The 24,164-nt window shown below is 37.7% G+C and overlaps 2 protein-coding genes across 9 annotated transcripts; one reads left to right on the top strand and one right to left on the bottom strand.

The window, feature by feature from the left end:
- Nucleotides 1-770: 770 nt before the first annotated feature.
- On the top strand, nucleotides 771-13,939 carry LOC105055995 (uncharacterized). 6 transcript variants are annotated; one of them, XM_073247419.1, is made up of 8 exons: nucleotides 771-856; nucleotides 1,254-2,591; nucleotides 6,485-8,239; nucleotides 8,429-9,598; nucleotides 10,088-10,192; nucleotides 10,364-10,453; nucleotides 12,652-12,762; nucleotides 12,852-13,939. In XM_073247419.1, exons 1-8 carry the CDS (start codon nucleotides 797-799, stop codon nucleotides 13,368-13,370), a joined length of 5,148 nt encoding a protein of 1,715 aa, XP_073103520.1. In that variant the 5' UTR covers nucleotides 771-796; the 3' UTR covers nucleotides 13,371-13,939. The 6 variants fall into 6 exon arrangements, 5 of the variants coding, with proteins under 5 accessions (XP_073103520.1, XP_073103519.1, XP_073103518.1 ...); XM_073247418.1 differs by having other exon boundaries at nucleotides 10,364-10,471; XM_073247417.1 differs by having other exon boundaries at nucleotides 10,364-10,480.
- A 582-nt stretch (nucleotides 13,940-14,521) lies between these two features.
- Nucleotides 14,522-22,975, bottom strand: LOC105055996 (pentatricopeptide repeat-containing protein At3g29290). Of its 3 annotated transcripts, XR_833782.4 has the most exons (4): nucleotides 20,520-22,975; nucleotides 18,818-18,871; nucleotides 18,647-18,736; nucleotides 16,664-16,800 (listed from the first exon to the last, which is right to left on the bottom strand). XR_833782.4 is itself a non-coding variant. In XM_010938054.3 (3 exons), the coding sequence occupies exons 1-2, from the start codon at nucleotides 22,161-22,163 to the stop codon at nucleotides 16,627-16,629; spliced, it is 1,818 nt and encodes a 605-aa protein (XP_010936356.1). In that variant the 5' UTR covers nucleotides 22,164-22,971; the 3' UTR covers nucleotides 14,522-15,323; nucleotides 16,618-16,626. The 3 variants fall into 3 exon arrangements, 2 of the variants coding, with proteins under 2 accessions (XP_010936356.1, XP_010936357.1); XM_010938054.3 differs by lacking the exons at nucleotides 18,647-18,736; nucleotides 18,818-18,871 and adding an exon at nucleotides 14,522-15,323 and having other exon boundaries at nucleotides 16,618-16,800; nucleotides 20,520-22,971; XM_010938055.3 differs by lacking the exons at nucleotides 18,647-18,736; nucleotides 18,818-18,871 and adding an exon at nucleotides 14,522-15,323 and having other exon boundaries at nucleotides 16,624-16,800; nucleotides 20,520-22,970.
- Between the last annotated feature and the right edge of the window lie 1,189 nt (nucleotides 22,976-24,164).

Here is a 24,164-nt window from a genome sequence, read left to right as displayed (position 1 = left end):
AGATTGGATGTTCCTGGTCTTCCCTCATGATTCATGAATATAACATGATGATAATCCTCTGCTCTGGACCCACCTATTTTACGGCCCAGATTTATTTTTTCTTTTTAGGACCCTTTTGCTCATAACCCCTTGTACAGTTTTAATATTGGAAACGAATTCCTTCCATGCGTTCTCTTTCCCTCTTTTGGGATTACTCATTCTCTTGCGTCGCTAGTATAAAAATAGCACTGGCAAACTGTAGTACTTATATGAGCAGCCGTTGGGAGCCGAACCGGAACGAAGAAATTCCGAAGAATTCTCCATCTTAAGGCAGATCTCCGCGATCGAATCCCTGGGTTTCCGTGGAAAATCTGGGACTTCCTTCTCTTTCTTATAGGAGGAGAGAAGTTCCAGTTCGAATTCGATTGAGCGGCAGTGGATAGCAGATGGAACAAGATCCAGAAAGGGTACTCAGCTTAAATTTGTTATTTTTTATGGAAATTTTGTTTTGAATCCGTGATTTCTTGTAGTAATGTGCATTGTTTCCTCCTTGAGTTGTTTTATTGGTAAATTTTCACCAATCAATGGACTTGGAGGCGGCGGCTTCTGCTTAATATTTGTTCCGCGTACTGGAATTTTAGGGTTTAGTGGGATTTTTTTGCTTTGCGACCGTAAATTTCTGTTCTTTTGTTGGAATATTTGATGGATTTTGTTTCAGAGGTTTCGTAGATGTCCTTCAAGATGACAACTTTTCATATTTATCACTTGCTTTTTGATTGAAATCAGAAAGGAGAGAGGGATTCGCAGTCATCTGAAGATGGAGAATAATGGAGAAACGGGAGATGATCCGGGCTCTGGATGGTTTGAAGTAAAGAAGGTACCTCAACTCTTCATAGATTTATAATTTTCTGTTGTCCTTTTACTTATCATTACTTTCTTCAAACTTAGTTTCTCTGGAACTTACCGATTGGCTTATTGCATAATTGTATTTAAGCATGGAGTTTACAGTTGTTCCTGTATTTTGCAGCTGCATTATTTGAATCATGTTGACTGATCACAAAAGAATGATCATGAGGGAAGCCATTTTGTTAGCCTTAGAATGTAGATTAATATTTTCTTGTCCTGTTTTATTGTTATTGTGCGTTCAATTTAGATCATGTTGTTTTCATTTCAAGATACATTTGGACTTAATTGAAGCTGAAGCTTTGATTGTTAATGTTTTCTCTTGTGACTTCTTGCCACCGGCCCCCTTCTTTTCTTTTTTTTTGGTGCAGAAACACAGAACAAACTCAAAGCTTGCAATTCAGAAGGCTTTGGGGAAATCTTCCAACATAGCCCACTCGTTTTCTCCACACTATCAGGCTTATAATAATGATGAGGCTAGAAACTTGCCGAATCGACAACCTGTCCAGCCCATAAAAGTAGGTCTTGATTGTACTTCTCATTCAAAAAATTCTTCTGCTAGTTCTCCATTGGTAGAAGTAGATCAAGGTAAAGAATGTCCCGACAAATCGGTTGTGGAGCGGATCAGCCAGTCTCCTAAGGTAAATGTTGCTAATCTAGAAGGTGGAACAAAAGCAGTTGAGGAGGTGTCGATGAAGGAAAACATGAGCACAGTTGCCAAAATCAGGTGGGGTGATCTTGAAGATATTGCATCGATCCAAGATGAATATTTTGAAGATTCAAATAATTCTGCAAAAGACAAGCATGGTGAGGTAGTGGATGGGGGTTCACAAGAACATGGACACACTGTGAAGCCCGATGAGTCGGTATTACATGCATCACCTTATACTTCTCTCCTAGAAGGTCAGGCCAAGGCAACATCTAAAGATGTGGAACAACTTCCTGATGGAATGGTATCTTCAGATGTGCATGAAGAATCTGGCGAGTATACCTTGAAGAATGTTAATGAGATTCCATCTGATGATGTTGAGGTAGTGAAGGCCCATCCAGATGGAGCTTTGGAAAATTTGAGAGAAAACCACGGTGGGGGTGCCAAACAAATGGAAAGTGGAGCTCTGGTTGACTTAGGTCCTAATAATACAAGCATCGATAATAGTCTTTCATCACCAGTACAAGGGATTGTAAGACATGTGCTACAGGATCCTCATGGTAATTCTGAAAATAGAATCTTGAATAGCTCTGAAGTCCCAGTCAGCAATGTGAACATGGGTATAATAGTTGGTCTAGGAGATTCCATTTTGCTTCCACACCAAAGCAGTGGTGTTAAAGTTTCTGTTAATGCTTCGGTTACAACTGCTATGGAAGATCAGAGGGGGCTGCAGGATGGTGCAACTGATGGAGCTGAATTTGGAGAAGGTGAACCTGGGGAGAGCAAAGAAAGGTTTAGGCAAAGGCTTTGGTGCTTCCTTTTTGAAAATCTCAATAGGGCAGTTGATGAACTTTATCTTCTTTGTGAATTGGAATGTGATATGGAGCAAATGAATGAAGCTATTCTTGTTCTTAAAGAAGCTACATCTGATTTCAGAGAACTAAAATCTCGAGTAGAACATTTTGAGAACACAAAGAGGTCCTCTTCTCACCTACCAAAAGATGGGACACCAATGACTCTAAAGGCTGACCATCGCAGGCCACATGCCCTATCGTGGGAGGTAAGAGCATTCACCCTGCCTAACTATTTTATGATGGTATGGATAGAAATAATGCAGATAGAACTTTTAATTCTCATCCATACTTCTCATGAATAAATTTGCACTATCAGGGACTTGTATGCTGGGATACATATGCAGAAGATGAAAGCTCTATCATACATGGATAACTATAACAACGTTATGACTTTCCATATTCGAAATTAGTTTCCATGTTTGACATGTACTTGCAGCACAGCTGATGCATAACAATGTCGAACAGGATGTCATGTGATTTTTTTTTTTTGATACTTCCAAGGAAATATCATCGAGGCTTGGAATTTCAGTGGCAAATGCAGTGCATGTTAGTTACAGCATGTAAGAGGAATGAAATTTTACTCTAGTACACATGATAGATAGGTTTTGTACAAGAGTGCAAACAACAAGAATTTATCCCTAAACCGAGGCTGGGTTGAAATTCTTTGCCAAATCATTCTATCAAGAGACTAAGGAATTCTTTGCCAAATCATTCTGTCTTCTTTATAGCTTCTTCCATAGTGATTTATGAGATATAATGATCTCAAGTAATCTTTGCTCTTTTGCTTTCAGCTCATGGTATGGACATAACTAGTGGTTATCAGTTTTCATATTGCACTATAATTTGACTACTCTTACCTTGCTCTGGTTTCTTCTAAAGAAGTGCATCCTTTGGTTGGTAGGGCTTCAGGTTATTTGCCATTTTACAATGAGAAATACCCTGAACTATTCAACAAAAAGGCAGTCGAGGGTTTTGTTGATGAATACAGATGTAACAATGTTCATTTCAGGTGTATAGAAGTTCTGTGATTGTATGAGGAAACTTAGAAGGATGGTACCATGATGGAAGCCCAAATTTAAGTTTAGATTGGGTATCCTTTAGTCATTATGCAATGACTGTTTTAGTGGTGTATTTTGAATTCTTCATGCAACATTTGAAGGCAACTGTTCCATGCTGGGTGGGTGGTCAAGCTCGGGCCTTAGCTTTGCACCAAAGGCTAGAGCTGCACCAAGGCCCCACATGGCTAGCCTAGTCTTTTGAGTTTTGACATGTGTAGTCACAAAAGAGCATCATAGTGATGTTCATTAGTTGGTGCAACCAAGCTTTTTTACACAGTATCAATAATAAGAAAGTTGGTTTAGATGCTAAATATGAATTGTGTAAGAAAGATTTCCTTTATAAATTCAGTAAAATTAAACAAATTAAAGAAATTTTCCTTGAGCAGAAATAGAAACAAGATGAGGCCCTATGAAAATTTGATGTCCAAGAGACAAAGCAATATTATCATTTCAATTACCACAACTGCGGGGATGAACTGGGGATAAGCTACTGGGACATGGGACATTATTTGATCAATGCAAGCCTTAAGACCTTAGTGTTTGACAATCAAAAGTCTATATTGTTGTATCCTATTGAATGTTGGGCAACTAACATGGTCCTGGCATTGAGATGAGCTTTTTATCGATAGGGATCCCAAATTGGTTCTGCTATTAAATGAGAAAGGCAAGGTCCGCTATGTTGGTGTTGGGTACCATATCGGTGTCTTACCGATTCAGTATGGTATGGTATGTATTCTGTGCCAGAATAGCTTTCAAACTATTTTTCTCAATTTTTATATCGGTACACCTCGGTACAGGTCAGTACATTTCCATACGAGGTAGTACACCTTAGTATGGGGTGGTATGCCTCGGTACGGGCAGTACGGACCTTGTACGGAGTCGAAGTGGTGTTTCATACCAGTTTCCTCTCGGTATGGTATGGTACTCCCCCTACAGGGTGGTATAGGGTGGTACGGCAGATCATAGAGAAAGGTGAAGTATTGAAGTTAATAATATGAGCAAAGATGTAAAGACCCAATATAAGCTCAATGAAATTTGTGAGGAAATATTTGCAAAAGCTTGCAGTTTAGTTAGATACAACCTTTGATAAGGCTATATGATGAAGAACTGACAAGGAGGAACCCACAGAATTGAAGTGTGGTCTGTTGGATTCATTTAAAGTTATCACATGAGAGAGCACGAAAAAAGTCAATATTCTTACAGGTTTGATTTGAGGCTACTTTCCAGGAATTATATTGCAGAATTTATCTGATTGCTATGAATGGCTATGCATTATGTTAGTGGATGCTCCATGGAGATTAGTAATGTTTTGACGTCATTTTTTTATGAATAATTGTTGGTGGATACGCTTGCTTAAAAATGTCAGAAGAGTGTATTTTACAAGTGCAGGACAATTTAATTGTCTGTATGGATACTGTAATTCTGAAACTAATATTAAATCTTGAATTTCTAATATGAGCATGTCTTCTTACTAACAAATCTTTGACCTTGATTGAATAGCCTTACACTAACCATGTGAAATTGGCTTCATGGACAAGCTGTCTTCTAGTGATGTTCTTGACATTTTTGTATTTATCTTCAGTCTAACGTCATTTTCCTTCAAATTGGTATTGAATTCCTAGCCAATTAGGCAACAAAGGGCCTTTCCATAAGACTCATAGATGACTTGGCAAGAAGGAAAGCCTATCATATCGGTTAAGGTATTTTGGTTGCATGAAATTTTGGAGGACGAGAGAGAGAGAGAGAGAGAGAGTTCTTGATGCAGCCAAGTTAGAAGATCAAGCCTTATTATTAAGGAGGTGAAGTTCTTGGTAGAAAAGATAAATTTTCAACTGTATTTGCTCTAATCTTAGAGGTCTTCTAAGCTTTCAGTTTGATATGGGTTTAGATTTAATCTTTAAGAGATTCAGGGAATCATTTTGATGATCTTGGTTATTTACTTGATCATGGGCTGAATAGATGTTTCAGATGGTCCATGAGTCTATGTTGGTCTAATTTTTAAGTTAGTGTTCCAGTCTGCAATAGGTTGGGCTAGCAAGGAGTAGCTGACCACTATATGAAGTCCTAATTGATCTGGCTGTGTTAATGCAATCCCACCACTATGTAAGTGTGCGAAGGGAGTTGAGTGGCTATTTTTTTAGCGCCAGTTAATTGAGGTCAGTTTCTGATTTACTGATCCATTATTTTGCTTTCTTCTTTTATTTTCCTTCCTCTTTCTTTTGGAGAAAACTATTCAAAATGCTCATTCAGATGCATGTAAAAATTAATCACCAATTTAAGACACTAAATCATGATAGATAAAATTAAGAATGCCCATAAGATGTCTCTTTTCACACTTAAAGCATAATTTGTAGTTAATAGTTTACTGATCCTAAATTGTAGTTGTTACAAGGTTAGCAGCTTTAACTATTGCCAGAAATATTTGTATGATTCAAATTTTTACTAAATAGGTGATCTTCTTATCCCATGTAACAAGTGGCATGCTCTGTAAATAAACTAATATCATTAAATAGTAATGAAATAGCATTACTTGATAAAATAATAATATTGAAAACCCCAATTGTAGAAAAATGAATGATTTTGGGTTTAATCAATGTAGTTTATTTTCACATCCATCTTGAGCTTCTCATCTTAGCTCTTTGCCTTGAGGAAGATTTACAAAATTAGCTATTGGGGTGATAATTGGGAATTATTTCATTCTATGCATATAATATTTACATGGTATATGAGCTTGAGATTAATTGCAAATAAATATCCATCAACATGTCCCTTCTAGTGCAGGCTGTGTTTAGGGTATATGATACTGGTAGGCAGAAAGAAACTTGCATATCATCATCATCATCATCATCATCATTATCATTATCTTTATCTTTATTATCACTATAATCATCATCGTCATCATTATCTTTATCATCATTATCATCATTATCGCAATTATCATAATCATTCTAATTAAAACTTCCATCCAGATGTGCACTTTTATCTTGTTATTACTGCAAGTTACGTGTTGATGCTATTGAAACATATTTTATATCATGTAGGTTAGGCGAATGACAACTTCTCCTCACAGGGCAGAAATACTGTCTTCATCTCTTGAGGCTTTTAAGAAAATTCAGTTGGAAAGAGCTGGCAAATGCATAGCAAAAGATGCCAAAGATATGATTTTTTCCAATTCAACTCATCAAGTTCCTAGTAGTTCACGAGAAACGGATAATGTATCCTCAAATGCTAGAGAACCAGGCATTAACTCAGAAAAGCAAACTGATGTTTTGGATGCTGATCTGCGGGATACCAATAGAGAGAAGCAGAAAATGGAACCAACCAGGAGAAGCAAAGCACATCTGGTGCAAATGGGACGTGTTTCTTCACAAAACTCATGTGCTCCTACTGTCGGAAAGTGCAAGAGAGAACCGCTAGAACCAATTACTGAAACTGAGAAGCAGTTACCCAAGAGGGATAAAGAGTTTGCTGAAAGTAGGATAGAGAAAAATATTAAGGCCACAGATATCGTTAAAAAGCATCCTTCTCTTGCTGAGAAAGAGAAGCAAAATACAGCCCCATGGAAATCCATGGATGCTTGGAAGGAAAAAAGAAACTGGAATGACATACTTAAGTCTCCAATGAGGACTTCTTCTCGAGTCTCATATTCGCCAGGTATGAACAGGAAAGGTATGGAGCGTGCTAGAATGTTACGTGACAAGCTGATGTCTCCTGAAAAGAAGAAAAAGAGTGCTTTAGATATGAAGAGGGAAGCAGAAGAAAAACATGCACGGGCATTGAGGATTAGAAATCAACTTGAAAATGAGAGAGTGCAGAGGCTGCAGCGCACATCTGAGAAATTAAATCGTGTCAATGAGTGGCAAGCTGTTCGCAACTTGAAATTACGAGAGGTCATGCATGCGCGTCTTCAGCGTAGTGAGACCCGCCATGAAGCATATCTTGCTCAAGTTGTAAAAAGAGCGGGTGATGAAAGCAGTAAGGTCAATGAAGTTCGTTTCATTACTTCGTTAAATGAAGAGAATAAAAAGCTGATGCTGCGTCAAAAACTTCAAGACTCAGAAATGAGGAGAGCTGAAAAGCTACAGGTTATGAGAACAAAACAAAGGGAGGATACAGCGAGAGAAGAAGCTGTATTAGAACGCAGGAAGCTTCTTGAAGCTGAAAAGTTGCAGCGCCTTGCTGAGACGCAACGTAAGAAGGAAGAAGCTCAAGTTAGAAGAGAAGAGGAACGCAAGGCATCAAGTGCAGCACGGGAAGCAAAGGCTGTTGAACAACTTCGGAGAAAGGAAATTAGAGCTAAAGCTCAACAAGAAGAAGCAGAGCTGTTGGCCCAGAGGTTAGCTGAAAGGCTTAGTGAAAGTGAACAACGTCGGAAGTATTACTTGGAGCAAATACGTGAGAGAGCTTCAATGGATTTTAGAGATCAATCTTCACCTTTACAGCGTCGTTCTTTGAACAAGGAGGGTCAAACTAGATCTATATCAACCAATAGTGGTGAAGATTGCCAAACATCACGCATTTCAGGTGTTGGAGATTCTGCTGTAAGACTAGTCAATGTCACTCAACAGCACTCATTGAAGCGGAGAATAAAAAAAATTCGTCAAAGGCTTATGGCACTTAAGCATGAATATACAGAACCTCCAGTTGGTGCTGAGAATATAGGGATGGGTTACAGGGTTTCTGTGGGAACTGCAAGGGCAAAAATTGGAAAATGGCTTCAAGACCTTCAACGATTACGTCAGGCTAGAAAAGAAGGGGCTGCAAGCATTGGATTGATTGTTGGTGATATTATAAAAGTATGTTTTCTTAAATGAATACCCTTTCCTAGGGATAACATTTTTTTTTGTTTTTCATAAAATGACTGTTACTGCCATAACTGACTAGATAATTTATATTATTGTCTTTTAAAAAAAATTGGTAACCATTAATGATTTTTTTTGGTGGATCCGTTGATGCCATCTCTCGCTAATTTCCATGTCAAACAGTTTCTAGAGGGAAAGGACCTTGAGCTGCATGCTTCTCGCCAAGCTGGTTTGCTTGATTTCGTATCTTCTGCATTGCCAGCTTCTCACACATCAAAGCCTGAAGCTTGTCAGGTGACAGTATACCTTCTACGATTACTGAAAGTGGTCCTGTCACTGCCAGCAAATCGGAGTTATTTTCTTGCTCAAAATCTCTTGCCTCCTATAATTCCCATGCTATCAGGATCTCTTGAGAACTACATTAAGGTTGCAGCATCTTCCAATACTGGAAGCACAAACCTTTTATCAAGCAAAGCATCAACTGATAATTTGGAATCAGTCACTGAAGTCCTGGATGGCTTCTTATGGACTGTGACAGCAATTATAGGTCATGCACATTTTGATGATCGGCAACTTCAAATGCAGGACAGTTTGATGGAACTGATAGTTGCTTATCAAATTATTCATCGTTTGCGAGATTTATTTGCCCTCTATGACAGGCCCCAGGTGGAAGGATCTCCATTTCCTTCATCCATTCTCTTAAGCTTGAATCTCTTAGCAGTCTTAACATCTCGGCCTGGAACCTTTTCTTCTATCGACTGGGAATCTTGTACATTCAGAACAGCATCTGGTGGTAAAATTCAAGAATTAGAAATTTCAGAATCTCCTAATACAGGAGAACCTTCTTTGACAATCAACTCCTCTGGAGACAGCAGATCACCTCTGAATTTACATGACTTTGCTGAATCACCTGCAAATAAATCTGTTCAGATGCCCGGGGAGAAGTTACTTTCTACTGAAGTATCTCTGTCAGATATTCTGGCGGACAGGCCATTAGATGAGGAGAACAGAGAAAGGTCGTGTGGCTTTTCACTTGGTCAGGACAATGTTGATTCTACATCACAAAGGCATCCACAAACACTGTCAGTTGAAACCCAGAACATTGTGTTAGATGAGCATGCCAAATCACTTATACCCCAAAAGGATGAAAAGGACTCCATGAATGATTGTTCAGAGAAAAAAAGAACTGATGAGCTTCCTGCATATAATAATCCTGGAAATAGGAATATAGTTAGCTTGAAGCAGCCCATTGCTTTACTTCTTTCTGCCATAGCTGAGACAGGCCTCGTCAGTCTTCCATCACTTTTAACAGCTGTGCTGCTTCAGGCAAATAACAGGTTGTCTTCTGAACAGGTAGCTAATTACAATATGAGAAATATTTCTTTTGCAAAACCATCTTCTTTCTGTTGCCAATTGTACATAAAATGTTGCATAGAATCTTAAGCTTTATAATTTAAATGGGTTTACTTCTTGAGTTGTTGTAAGTATACTTTTCTAAAGCAACTAGCAGTATGTGAAGTCCATGGTGTTGGTTAATTTTGCATTCTATGTTGACCACAACTTTCATATATGCAAATTTATTTATTTTTAAATGTAAAAATGAAATAATTGAGATCTTGCATAGGAAATAAGTACAAGTAGATCTTAATAGGAAATGATGACTCAAGTGAAATAAAAAATGAATATGCCAGCATGAGTAAAATTCCTAATGGCCTTAAAGCACTATTCTTGCAAGTTTGCCTCCCATCATTTGTATAGCTATTCTGCAGTTGTCAAGAGTAATTTGTTTGGGACATGCAAGATGAGATATGGCAGACAAATAGTGACTATCTCTAATGTCAGGCTTCCTATATTCTTCCATCAAATTTTGAAGAAGTGGCTACTGGTGTATTGAAGGTTTTGAACAATTTGGCTCTCTTGAATATTACTCTTCTACAGAGTATGCTGGTAAGTCTTTGTTTCTTATCCCTTCTGAATGTATGTTCTGTAAGCTTTGAACTAGCATCCTTGCTTATTATAGCTGCATTAAATTACAATGCTTATGACTGTTAGTTATGCTTGGACTGCATTTCCCTTTGTAAAAATGCTAAAACATTCCCATATATGCATTGACTACAGGCTAGATCGGATCTAAGGATGGAATTCTTCCACCTGATGAGCTTTCTTCTGACTCATTGCACCAACAAGTGGAAAGCAGCCAATGATCAGGTTCCATGCCATTCTCAAGTATCCAATGTACCACCTTTAGTTTATGCTTTCTTATATCATGGTAAAGTTATAGTATATTTGGTTTAGGTATCCTAAACTTCTGTTCATAGTAACTTCCCTTTAGTGCAAAGTATGGCTGCTAAAAGCTTGTTAGTTATTGTAGAACTGCTATCTATCTTTTCAGTTAGTGATTCTTTCTACCTGTATAAATAAATACTAAAAAAATTCTTCATTTAATATACCTTTTGGTATGAGATAGCAATAGCACCGTTAAGATTAAAATAGTATATCTTAACAATTAACAGTTCAAAGTAATGTGGATTTAAGCGTGTATTAATTGTTAGCAACCCATCTTCTGAATGGCAGCCCCAGCTTGCAAAACATTGATTCTACGGTAAACTGACTCCGATTTTGTTGCTGCTTGGATTACCATTTAGTTAATTTAGCATTTTTACCAGTATAAAATCTTCTCTGTTACATGCTGAAAACATTGTAAACATAAAGTTGAAAAATGGACTATGTTAACGTGAACTGAGATTATAAAGTTAACATCTTCAGCTCCTTGAGCTGTTCAGTAAATGCTACCAACTCATAAATCCCATATTAAACAAGACAGTTGCTGCATTATTTGTGATAATTTGGGCATGCATTTCGAATAAATTTCACACTCTTCTGCCTAGTGCATATCTATATCAATTTCTTTTTCTTCTTTGAATCTCTTAATAGAGGTATAACTCAGATGGTTTGGGTTAAGGCCCAAACGTAAACAGCGCTGCATCCCTATGCTGCAAACCTGACCTGCAAGAAGTTGACTGTGAGGGTGAACTTGACTTGGCTCCAAAAATTTCAACACAATTTTATGTTGGATATGGGGTAGGTCGTGTCAGTTTAGTTTCAATTATACTGTAATGAAATAGGATGTCCATTGTAAATTTTTGTTATATTTTAGTATAACTTTAGTTGGGTTCTGATGGGTTGAGAGCGTCATGTAAATACAGGTCACCTGGTTAGGGTGGGGTTGGATTGACTTTGAATCTCTCTAAAATCTACTTGGGTTGGGTTTAGGATGAACGAGTCTTAACCTGAACTTGTGCAAATATGAAAGGTATCCTTTTCTGGTTCATGTTTGACCAAAGTTAGTTTTCCCTTCTAATAATAGTTAGTTACTTGCTGACCCAATTGAGTTTGGCCAGTTTTTGGTTACCCAAGCCCAAGTTGCATGCTAAGCTCTTGTAGATTGCAGCTTGGTGCCCGGAATCTTTTGTTTAGGGTGGCACACCCGCTTTTGAAACTACCTGGAAACTCATCACCGTGCTCGCTGCCTATGGTTCTTTTGTTAAATTTTTTGATACCTACACCTGACCTGCTTCTGTATCTAAGCATCAAAGGCACTCCATCAATTAATTTTAGAAGAGAAAATGAATTACTGGGTCTTATTTGTGCTGCTTCACTTGCACCGGAATCTTCTTCCTATATCTGTATCAGTTAACTGCTGCTCAATTAGACATCCTTCACTATCATCAAAATCTATCAAGGTTTTGGATATCATCAAAATCTATCAAGGTTTTGGATTTCATATAGAAAGGCAAATCTTCGCAAATCGCAATTGAAGTCATACACTTATTCTGTTATCATGTTCAGGATCAATGTATCATGTGATTTTGAAATTGAAGCAATAAATAATTATGTATAGAAGAAAAATGTAACCACCATATCATGGCTTTTTTTTTTTTTGGTGAGAAGACAATATAATGCATTGTTATTGCTGTTGTTTTTGTATGCAAACTTCTACAATAAGCTCTTTCTTCTTTCTGAAGCCCACTTTACTGCACTCCCTTGAATTTGCTTTTGCAAGTGTTACGAGTCATGCTGCATAAGTTAGAAGTATAAGCTTAGATAGAAATTATTTCCTGCAGGATGAAAAAGATTATTTCAGAAGCTAGTTTAAATCAATCTTTAGATTTACATATTCATCTAACATGTCTGCACCAATCTATATTCCATTTTTGCACCTTCAGTTTCATTCTATTGACTGTTCTTCCAAGCATCAAGATGTTCCATCAATTCATGTCTTGGTACCACCTTCTTGTGTTTTATATGGATGTCATAATTGATGTACAAAGTCAATATATGGTGAATGATATGCATATTGTATGAAGGCAACTGCTTTCATCTTTGCTTTTTTTTTTTTTTGTTAGGTTGGTTTACTTCTGCTGGAATCTCTTTTGCTTCTTGGTTACTTTGCTTTATTCCATCCTGGAAATCAAGCAGTTCTTCGGTGGGGAAACAGTCCAACCATACTTCATAAGGTCATTGTTATTCACAAATGGTGTCTTATGTAAATCTCTTGGAATCTATAGGAAAATCTAATCTAATCTGCTTGATCAAATTAAAACAGGTCTGTGATTTGCCCTTTGTTTTCTTTAGCGACCCTGAGTTGACCCCCATTTTGGCTGGCACACTTGTGGCTGCTTGTTATGGGTGTGATCAGAACAGAGGTGTAGTGCAGCAAGAACTAAGCACAGAAATGCTGCTTTCTTTGCTAAAGTCCTGCAGGCAGGGTTTGCTGACTGTCCAATCTGATTCATCGCCACAAGAGGGTGCGACAGCAAGTGATCCATCTGAGGGTTATCAAACAGTTCCAGAAGCTAGAAAGCCTCAAAGTGAAATTCCTGTAAGATCAAACCGTAGAAGCGCACGAGCTTTGTTGGGAAAAGGAAGTGTTTCTGCCAGCAGCATTCGAGTCAGCAGAACAAAGATTCAAAAGACAAAGACATGTGATGAGTGGGCCCTGAAGCACAACCTACCAGCCTCAGAGGCTTCTTCTACTTTCATGTTGCATCGTAGATTTCCCATGTCTTTCTTGGATAAAGCAGAACGATTCTTTTCAGCTGAGACCTCAAGCCCTCCAGTGTAACTTGGCGAGGCAAATTTTCAAGACATCAGTTAACTCCGGATGTCCAATGTTCTATGCTCTCAAATCGGAAATCGAGGTCCTAGGGATACCAGCAATTTTAGAATGCTCTTAACTACAGCATCAGCAATTTTCATCAGTGGATCAAGAAAGTCCTTCATGGACAGTAAGATTTTCAGTAACAGCTGTTTTGTTTTTGTTTCTTATCGGCTGATGGCTGTGTACTTGCAACTGAAGAGATATTCAGGGAAGTAGTAATTAGTCAATCCTCCTAAATCACCATTATCTGGTAGATGGTCTATATAAACATGTACTGAAGGTCCAGATGATTTGTTCGTCAGTTATGCTGGGGCGATGCAATCTCTGTTCCAAACTTGTTGGATTTTCAGGGAAAAAATTACAGCTCTACTCATGTCAAGAAAAGAAGGGAATGCTTAAGTTTCTTTGAAGAATTAGCAAGCTCTAGCAAGTATACTTTAGTTACAAAATATGTACATTCTCTGGTCAATATTACATGTATGATCTCATCCCCGGAAAGTTATGAATGAAGGACAGGTACTCTTAATAGCCAACAGCTGTTGCATTTCAAAATTGTTTGACATTGTGGTTGCTTAATTTTTTGACTTCCCTTTCAATTTTATATGAACATTGTGAACAGCCTTGGCAGATCTGGATATGTTTGATTTCATTTTGATGGGTAAGTTTGACTGAATCACAGCAGACCACCCATTTCACCTATAACTTGGAGTTTGTGGTTTGGACGTTTTTTTTCAAGCGTCATGCCTTTTCCTTTTTCTAATCTTTTTTTCCTGAAAAGTAAAAAAAAAAATCTCCATTCCGGAAACGGAGGTTTTATTGCTTATAGAAGCACATTGACAGGAAACCGGGGAGGGAAACATCATTATCTGGTTTTCTAAATGAATTCAAAACCTTCCTATTGTTCTTCAAGACATTCGTAGCAAATGGACACATCTAATCTTGTGGAATCATAATTTATTTTGTCAAAAAGCATGCAAGTGCAATATTCTTCTGATTCTGCAGTACATTCCAGCACATCTTAGAAAAAAATGTACGATCCTGGAAGCATTTCCAATGCCTCAACTGAGTTCCTCAGGCTGCGATAATTATTAGAAACAAATAGAAAGGCTGGAAAATAGCGAACAGAAGTTTGATTAAGAGCTGTCTGGATGCTTCAGATTGATGCTTTCCTATCCAATCCAGGCATCCAATCTACTGCACCACAATCATATGCCCCATCTCAGTAATGGTCTTAAAGTATATTTACAACACACAAAATTAATACATACAAGATGTTACAAGCTATAAAATAGCTGTCATGCTAAGAAAATCAATTTTATACCGTACTTTTTGAAGCTTGGCTCTCAAATACTTGCTATACATGTGCAATGCTCCACCTTAGCAAGCACTCTTCCTTACTCGATGCTTCATAAGCTTCACCCCTTGGCAGTAAAAGTCCGATGCTACTCCCCTTTCTTGTTCACAGTACTACAGTGCTTATGGATGTGGCCTGAAGCCCCACACTCCTGGGTTCTGATACTGTGTTTTTTTCTAGTTATTAAATACCTGTTTGCTTCACAAGTGCCATGAAGACCTATTAGATGCTCTACCGGTTCTTGAAGTTGTTGCCCTCAACCATGGGAATAGGCTGCTTTCGCCATCAAAATGCATAGTTTGTTGACGAACTCCGTGATGCGGTCCTTTTACTATCTATGAAGCAAAGGTCTCTTCCTCTTGTAACGCATCTATGGGAAAAAGCTAGCTGCATTCCTTGTTCTTCGCTGTCCAAGAAAGCTGTACCAACAGTGGCCATTTGTCACCCTGTCATCCAGTTTTTGTGCGGTACCATAGAGCCCAGATAGAAGGTTTACACATTGCCGACAAAGGTACCCCAAAGGAAGTACAGTTGTTCTACTCCTGCAGGTGTTTCATCGTGTCCTGCATGACATAATGGATTATTTGAGCAGGCACAGTTAATATGCTGAACTGACTCCAGAGTGGTTATTGCTGGAGTATTTTGCCTTCCCAATATCATAGCATTATGAGGAATTCACATGTGACTACCATAAAATAATGTCTGGTCAGGTAACTGGTTCGGGACGGTTATATGTAGGTTAAGTGATGCAGCTTATGTAGGGTTTAGTATCAGAAGCTTGAGCATGTACATTCAAACAGGCCCCAAGTTTTAAGCATTTCTATGACATGTGTTAAGGCAGAACAACAAGGGATAAACTAATAAATATTTCATTATTCAGACATTTTTGTCCCAGACTGTAAAGGAAATTATAAAGGTGAAAATAAGTGGTCCAATATTTTTTACAACAATATAGAATGTCTCTTGTTTATGTAAGAATATCACAAAGACAGGACGTCTCTCATTTATATAAGATAACAAAGATAAATAGATCCATAAAAGTTTCAGAATAAACAAAATGTTTGAATGATTTAAAAAAAAAATATAAAAGCATATAAACCTTCTAGGACAAAATATTAATTAAAACTGTTAAATTTTTATTTCTATTTTTACTTCCTCTTGGTACTCAGTACAAGATATACCAATCCTTTTTTGGTTAATACCTTGTCTAAAGAAAAGATATTTGATCTTTTTTTTAGTCTCTTGACTTCAGAAAATAACATTATAATACCTTTCTGTTAGGGAAAAAAAAAACTATATGACTTCGACTTGTAAAGAAAAGAAAGTATTCTACCAAAAAAAAGTAGTATTGCAAATTTGAGCATAACATGCAATTTGGCAACAGTTGAGCACCCCCACCCCCCCACCAACATAAAAAACCAAAAAGAAAAAAGAAAAGCAAAGTGAAGAACGTAATGTGGTGATTGCTTTTATTGTTCATAAATTTATCAGAGAATACAAGAGCTGTGAAAAAGTTACCAAGACCTCTTTGTTGGAAAGCCATATAAAAATGGTTGTGGATTTATTTGCAGCATAGTTCCATGAACATAATTGAAGTTAACGGAATCAAAACTGAAAACAATGCAAAAAATGGCCTTTGAGGAAACCAGCTTAAAATTCAATAATAGTATTATTAATTCTAGGCAGATCCAGACATTATCAAAGGAAATTTCCTATTTGCCCCTCAAATGCCAAATTTTTGTTAAGCGAACATTGTACAGCAGTTATTCATTATAGTTTCTATTTAAATCAAGATCCTATTCTTGGATTAGTAAATGAATAAAGGCTTAGACTCCAAGGCTGACTTTCAAAATTTACCCATACATGCTACCCATCTCTATTATTTGGCAGGTGCTGAAGCATCAAGGCTCTTGTTCTGCCATCTGGTTTAAGGCCAATACTGCGCATCTTCATATACAACTTCTTTGCTAAGGTGATCTTGCCTCGTAAACAAAATCCATGAATAAGTGCATTGTAGAGGGAAGAATTTGGTTCAACATGCTGTTACATCCAAAAAATAATAAGAAGAAATAGTTAATCTATTGAATAACAATTTCTGATGCCAAAAGAAATGCATATATAATGCATTTAATCATGTGTTCTTTTATTTTATAAGCGAAAGATAGGGAGGCAGTACAAAGATCATAACCATAACCACCGACCTTGTCCGAGCCAAGGTTTTTAAGTCCTGATGGTGGTGGGCAAAATAGTCACCTGTTGGACTCATGCATGTGGTGCGATGACAGAACAACAAGAAGAGATTCTAATTTCTATTTAAATATAATAAAAAATATCTAAGGAGGTGTTTCCCAACCAGTGCTGGTGTCGAACTAGCCCTGCATGATACATGCAAATGACAGGGCTGGCACTTGAAAGTTGAAACCTCCCAACTACTAGGAATTAACTTTCTGAATCCTTATTTCCTGATGATTCCTACCAAGTGCTATCTCTTCGCCCTAATGTTCATTAAAATATTGAATTTGCACTTGTTTCGTGATTAGATCTGCCTTGCAGACAGCAGAAAGATCTGTAACACAATTAGAGATCGACTACTAGAAAGGGTAAGTAAAACAATTATTAAGCCTAAAAATTTTATAAAAAAAAAGTCCAAAAATTAGATGTGCACATTGCCAAACTATCTAGCTTTAGGAAAGATATCCACAGACCTCTAAGTGAAGCACCTGAATAAGAAGCTTGAAGAAGAGGATTTTTTTATAGAATCAAATTTCCTGGGAAGCTTTACTGACCAATCTTTTTCTTTGGCTCTATCTTTTTAGAGCTAAATCTTTAAAGAACTCTGCAGACCAAGGTTTCAAATACCACTGGAATGGGTGGTACAAATGATACCATACCTTTCTGGCAAGTTTCCAGCGCCAGTACACGTCTCAGTACAGGATGCAGTCTTGTACCATTAGTCAGCACTTGGTACAATATCATTCTTGCCAAAAACCAGTACAAGATCCAGTAACAAACCTTGCTAAAGATGATAAGATGATCGTGGGAAAGACCAATATATAAGTAGAGATGGGAAAGCAGCAAGCACTTGAAAAACCAAAATATAAAATTAAGAATGAAAAATGAGTAGAATATTTCTCTTTTCTATGTATACTGAAATATTATTATTTGCTTAACTGTTAACGATTGGGTGGTTACACTTCAACAGAGATGATCTTTCTTTATATGATCTTTCTTCTGAAAATTTAGAATAGAAGACATTGAAAATAGAAGCCACATGTTAAGTGCAGTCATCCCAGGGTTGTTTAGCAAGCCAGTGCTTCCTCAGTTAAAACTTATAAAGCAGCAATGAAATTACTGGCACTCCTCTTCATATGCCCAATTGCTAAACAAATTTATTTTGGAAGAGATGCATTTGAGCAGAGATGCAGTGAAGAAAGCCTAGGAAGCTAGTTGTGTTAGTACAGCTCAAAGACAAAATCATGGTATCTGGTCATGGTTTCTGAAGTCAAGGTGGTGCTAAGAGATAAGACCCTTGTATGAAAACTCCAACAGGGGCAGCTCCAAGTGAGAGAAAGATACAAGGAGGTAAGGATCTGGATTAACTGTTCTGTGACTGCAGTGAATCAAGAAGGATACTCCACCCTTTTACAGGAATGCTGGGAAAATATAACGGGAAGATGGAATAGTGCAGAGATGCTGAGAAAGCTGTGGTCAGAATTTTTCAGAAGATTGTTTTGTTGAGGGGGCATAATTTATCTGGAATGCAATGTATTGTCAGATTAAATCTGAAACACAACGAACTATCATATGTTGAATATTAGAGAACATTAATTACGTATTCATGTCAAAGCTGTTAGTGATGTGAAGGTATTTAACAGAATCAGAGTACCTGAACTTTGGCCCGATGAATAATCTCATTATGCAAGGTCAGGTCAGATAGTTGGAAGCCATTGAATATTTAGAAGTGGTACACCTGGCCCTGAATAGGTGAATCTTAATTTTCAATAGAAGTAAATATGGTACAATGGTAATTTCTTCAGTCATTGATTGTGTTTTATACCTTGTCACACCCCTTTTCATAGCTCAGTCATTGAGAAGATCAAAGATCTTTCAACTGCCGAAGAAGAATGTGGAGTGTCAGTTCAGCCATCATGAAATGCTCTTGATACATGATCTAAAATGGAGTTACTGGCCTGAAGAACATTTCATGATATCTATAGCAAACGATAACCTCAGGCATACATTACAGACATTTCTAAGTTTGATAATTTCTTAAATTTTAGAATGCGTCACTTTTATTAATTACAAGAAACCATTTTCATTTTCATGAAAACAACCCAAACAAGAGATAATGCACGTTATGTCCCTAAAGGCTAACCTGGCAAAGTAATGTAAACTAGTTTTCTGTGAAGTTTTAATGTAGAGAAGGCCAGAAAAACAGAGGGCCTTTCTTTTGGAGGGGGATCATCAAGGTGAAGGATGCATTTATGGTTCGCAGCCGAATTCAGCAGGGTGATGGGCACACATAATTTGACACATGACCAAGGTGTGAAGTGTCCAAGTGTCCAAAACAATCCGAGACAGAAATCTTCTAAATTCAAACACGGACACATCTAGATCTTATATATATTTATAATTATGTATTGATATTTGCATATAATGAATAAGCAGCTAGAACTATGCTCCTTTATTCATAAAATTTGATAAAATTGGCTGTTAGCTATAGTGTTATAATTTAAAACTTTAACATAGAAGCAGCAAAATATACAACTAATAATGATAGTAAGAAACCTTGATGGTATGAGATGTCAGGTAGTGTTACGAAGTGCCCTAGGTGTCACAATAATCCAGGTGCTCAACATGTCAAAAAAATTCCAAAATTTAGAGTGTGCAGGTAACACTTGTAATGTGATTGGTTGGATGGATGAAGGACTACTGATTGCAACCTGGAATGACTCCCCAGCCTCTTTGTTCAATCACTGATTAGCAGGGTCAAATGTAGACTACTACAATGGGAATAGCTGGCAGCTTAGTTTTAAAAAACCACCCACTGTGTTGTTAGCTCAAGAGGCCACAAGTTTAGAGTATTGTGGCAGATTGCAAGTCTTATTCTTCTCCCTTTGTTCACTTGTTTCCTGCGGTTAATTTGCTGGACCTGTTTAGTAGTCAGCATATGGTGTATTTTCTGATTTATTCCCTCAATGAATTTAATGGGTTCCCTCATCTTCTCCCTCAAAAATATAGAAAGGACTTCTAAGTTTTAGAATATGATTAAATGAATAAATGATGCAATTTGGAAACATGATTGTTAAATTAGTTATACTAACCCTAGACTAACAAATTTTAGCTCTGGATCTTTGAGTGCTTTCTGTTTTAACTTTTAACATCGCAACTATGTGCTGTTGTATCTTTCCATTCATCCCCCACCATTTTATCATATTTTACTATTAATATTGGAACTCTAAAGGTGCATTGAACAATACATTTCACTTTAAGAAGATGGAAGAGATTATAAAAAAGTAAAAAATCATTTCACCAATGTATATTTATCCGTTTCAAGTGTAAGATGGTCACCAAAGCCAAATTTGAAGAGAATATTGCAAGGTAAGCATCTCAAATTTCATGAGACATGTCAAGGTGCATCTTTGAACTTAATAATTATGCAGAAGAAAAACAATGATCACATGGCAAATGTTCCAACATATTTTAATAAGGTGGGAATGAAATTAGTGAGATGGTATGAAAAATAAAATGCATGGTACCTCCAGGATTTCCTCCACTTCGGTCCAAAGAGATCCCCAAACACAAGTCCTTATCAATGATAGGTATGTGAATGTATCTGGTGCACACTTTCTGTGAACCATATGCTGGTAGACTTGCAAGGCAACATGTGGCTCCCTCGCAACCTCACAAGCACCGATTGCATGATTATAAGATACAGTTGACATTTGCATTCCACTTATTTCCATCTGCCATAAAAGCTGTAATGAACGCTCCCATAAACCAAGCCTTTGACAAGACATTAAAGCACTGTTGTATATTTGAGCATTTAGCTGAGAATGCTGTTCTGTTTTAATTCCCTCAAAAAGTTGTAGGGCATCGGCATATCTGTTAGATCTGTATAAGGCACAGAGCAATGCACTCCATGTATATGTATCAGGTGTGTGCCCCGACGACTTCATCATATCATAAATACTAAATGCAAGGTCTCCTTCCCCAGCCTTTGCAAGGCAGTTGATCATTGAGTTGAAGGTAATGATATTTGGCTTGATTCCATCATTCAACATTTTTCGAAAAATGTTCAGAGCCAATGCCCAGTTCCCTTCCTTAGTGCAAGAAGCAATTATTGCTTTCATAATATCCTCATTTGGTTCCAGTCCATTTTGAATCATTTCATGGTAAGCATCAACTGCTAGTTCTGTCTGACCACACTGCACAAAAGTGCTGATAAGCAGGTCATACGTAATTTTTGTCCCTCTAAAAGCATTCTGCCTGAGTTTTCTCCACATTCTCTCTGTCTCAACCCACTTCTTTGCTTTTCCACATACCGATATCATTGTATTATAAACAATAGCATCAAACTTTTTCTTTGATATGCCTTCTTCTTCCAATGCATCAAACATTTCCAAGGCAGAATCGCAACCTTGAACACTGGCAACAGCCTTGAGTATCAAGCTATATGTATGGCCTGTAGCAATTTCTTTCTTTCTTAACGTCTCAAAAACCCTCAATGCATCCCTAAGTGATCCATTTCTCAGAAGACAAGAGAGAAGAGAGTTGCAAGCATGTGCATTCGGTTGAAGGCCAGAGACTTCCATTGACGTATATAATTCCAAGGCACTTCTGCCTTTATTAGATCTGCTAAGGCTCAAAATCCTTTTTGATAATGTCTCTTCATCCCTTTCTTCTAAATAGTGCAATTTCACTTCAGAAAGATGGTGTTCCCTTGCTGAGTTAGTGGAAGATGGCCCACTTCTTGGCTCAATGATAAGCTCCTCTGGAACCACTGGAGTCACAAAAGGTGGCTGCATGTCTTCATTATTATCAGCGATGAACTGGTTTTCCTGATTCCATGGAGACATGCTGGCTTCTTTCTCATAAACAAGTCCAGCTTTAAAACTGGAAAAAGTCACCAGATTATCCCTTCTTCTAGAGAAGAGAAGATAACTAATTCCTGACATCTCCAGAGGCTTGGATCCATCCCATCTACCACTTTTGGCCACCATAGACAACACTGATCCATCCACTATAAGGAGATTTCGGCAGATTCTCTCTTTGCCCAATAGAAAATTCAGTTGATGGTAGTAAAATGGTACCTGGGATCTTTTTCTTTTGAATGAACTGCTTTCTAAAGGAGAGCCATAAGATGTTATGCAGGTTTCAGGGCAACCACGCAACAACATCATGATGTTTATGAAGTGAACGAGATAATGCCCAAAAGGATATATCTACCAAAGGGCACTCAGAAAGAGACTAAACATTTTGCAGCATCTCTATTCCCAAACAAAACCATAAATTAAAAAGGGAAACTACATCAGCTTCTGCCCTCCAAAATATCAGCTTCTACCCACCAAAAGAAAACTATATCAGCCTCTACAATGTTACACAAAGTATTGGAACAACAGCTGAAGCACTTCCAATTCTCAACTGCAGGTTGAATGGATTCGAGCTTCCTACACCAGACTATTGTGATTTCAAAGAAAGGTAAGGAACATACTAATATGCTCCAAAACGAAGCAAAACGTCCATCTATCACCAAAATAAACCTTCCATAGCTTCAAATATCGGGAAAGATGTCATCTTGTCGCCAAGATTATGACCCAGCCCAGCTTCCACCCTCCAAAAAACTAATTTTTGTTCTCATTATAGGGAAAAATTCGTATCAAGTTGGAAATTTTAAAGCTTCTAACATGAAGAATATGGGATCCCTTTATATTCCCCAAGAGATATCAGATTAAAAAGAACAGTTGCAAAGCATCAAACACCTGGCAGGCTTACGAGAAAACCTGGCTATCATTTGCACTCCAGCCGACGAAAACTTGCAAAAGAGACAGGGCCTACGACACCACTTGAGGGAGCCAATCCAAACTAGTTCTTCCCACAAACTTGGGGAAATTCTCGATTGCGACCCAATAGTACGTGCTGGTCCCTTGCTCCCTCTCTCTCGCTCTCCCTCCCTTTCTTTCGGAGAGTGCTGGAGGAGATGAATTACAAATATCTCGAAGTGGACCGCCTCAATATCCTGTACGGACGGGTGGGCAAGGGCCGGGTTTATGGCGGGGTCCGAGTCGGTTGAATCGACCGGAGCGGCAAACCTGGACCGAGTCAACACAGACGTGGGAATGAGCCCAGCAATGCATATAACATTGGACTCGGATTTCATATTTCATGCAAACAAAATGATTGATCTTCTTTTTTTTTTTTTTTTTTCACGGCATCAATCATTGGATTGTATTTTATACAGTTTTTAAAGCATAAAATCTATTTCATGATCTATGCTGTGGATAGAAAAAAGAGATTAAGAACGTTTTAGAAACTATGCAGAATATGATCTGACAGTTAATATTGTGAAAAAAAATCAATCATTCTTTGATGCAACCTGAACCCTATAAGGTTATTCATATGAAGCTAAAGACTACAAAATTATGTAGATTTAATTGTCGATGTCAAGCCCAGCTGGATTTCTGAACATGTCAACCCAGCCCGGCCGATGTCTAAGCCTGCTCAAAACCAGGTCAGGCAATTTTGCTTAGGTCTAGATTACACATCATCTCATGGGTGTCTTCTTGGTGATCTAATTGCACCATGCTTCCAGATTCAATCCCAGGATTGTGGGATCTTGGAAGAAATTAGAGTTCTAATTTGGCTGTAACGGGTCGGAGTGCACAAAAGTCTAGGTGAAAGGAAACTATCATAGGTAATTTCATTGCAGGGTTCCTGAAATTACAAGGAACCAGTAGATATATTTAAAATATTGGATATTCTGAGTTCAAAACTTTTTTTTTTTGGTAGAAGTTCCAAACCTTTTCGCTCATGAGATTTTATTTTATTTTTCCGATAATTCTTTTTTAGGTGGCTTATTGTTTGCGTACCCAAGCATGCACTTTGGATATGATCTTATTGCAATCTTCATTTAGCTCGAGCTCCACTTGGGTCCACAATAAGCCTCGAGCATGTGTGTATTGGGTGCAACATGGTTGTGTTGGCTGAATTTGGCTCAATTTGTTCTTTGTCTAATTTATTTTGGACTTATGTGTTAGTGGACGTTTGTGCTCTAACCTAATTAGTGTTGATGGAGTCATATATTTAAGTTTGGTTCATCCTTCTCCCTCTTGTGTTTGTTGTTTAATTTTGTTATTGCCCATCTTCCTCTTTGCTTTCCATAATTAGTTTGTAAAGAGAGTTTG

Source organism: Elaeis guineensis, chromosome 13, assembly GCF_000442705.2.
Source record: "Elaeis guineensis isolate ETL-2024a chromosome 13, EG11, whole genome shotgun sequence".
In the NCBI taxonomy this organism is placed as follows: Eukaryota; Viridiplantae; Streptophyta; class Magnoliopsida; order Arecales; family Arecaceae; genus Elaeis; species Elaeis guineensis.
This window is presented reverse-complemented; position numbering and strand designations above follow the sequence as displayed.

Excerpts from the sequence above, each read along its gene's own strand:
- LOC105055996 (XM_010938054.3), bottom strand. The coding sequence starts at position 22,163 with ATGATGTTGTTGCGTGGTTGCCCTGAAACCTGCATAACATCTTATGGC. Across the intron at positions 16,801-20,519 it reads AAGTGGAGGAAATCCTGGAG|CATGTTGAACCAAATTCTTC; the intron begins GTACCATGCATT and ends TGGATGTAACAG.
- LOC105055995 (XM_073247417.1), top strand. The coding sequence starts at position 797 with ATGGAGAATAATGGAGAAACGGGAGATGATCCGGGCTCTGGATGGTTT. Across the intron at positions 857-1,253 it reads GATGGTTTGAAGTAAAGAAG|AAACACAGAACAAACTCAAA; the intron begins GTACCTCAACTC and ends TTTTTGGTGCAG. Across the intron at positions 9,599-10,087 it reads ACAGGTTGTCTTCTGAACAG|GCTTCCTATATTCTTCCATC; the intron begins GTAGCTAATTAC and ends CTCTAATGTCAG.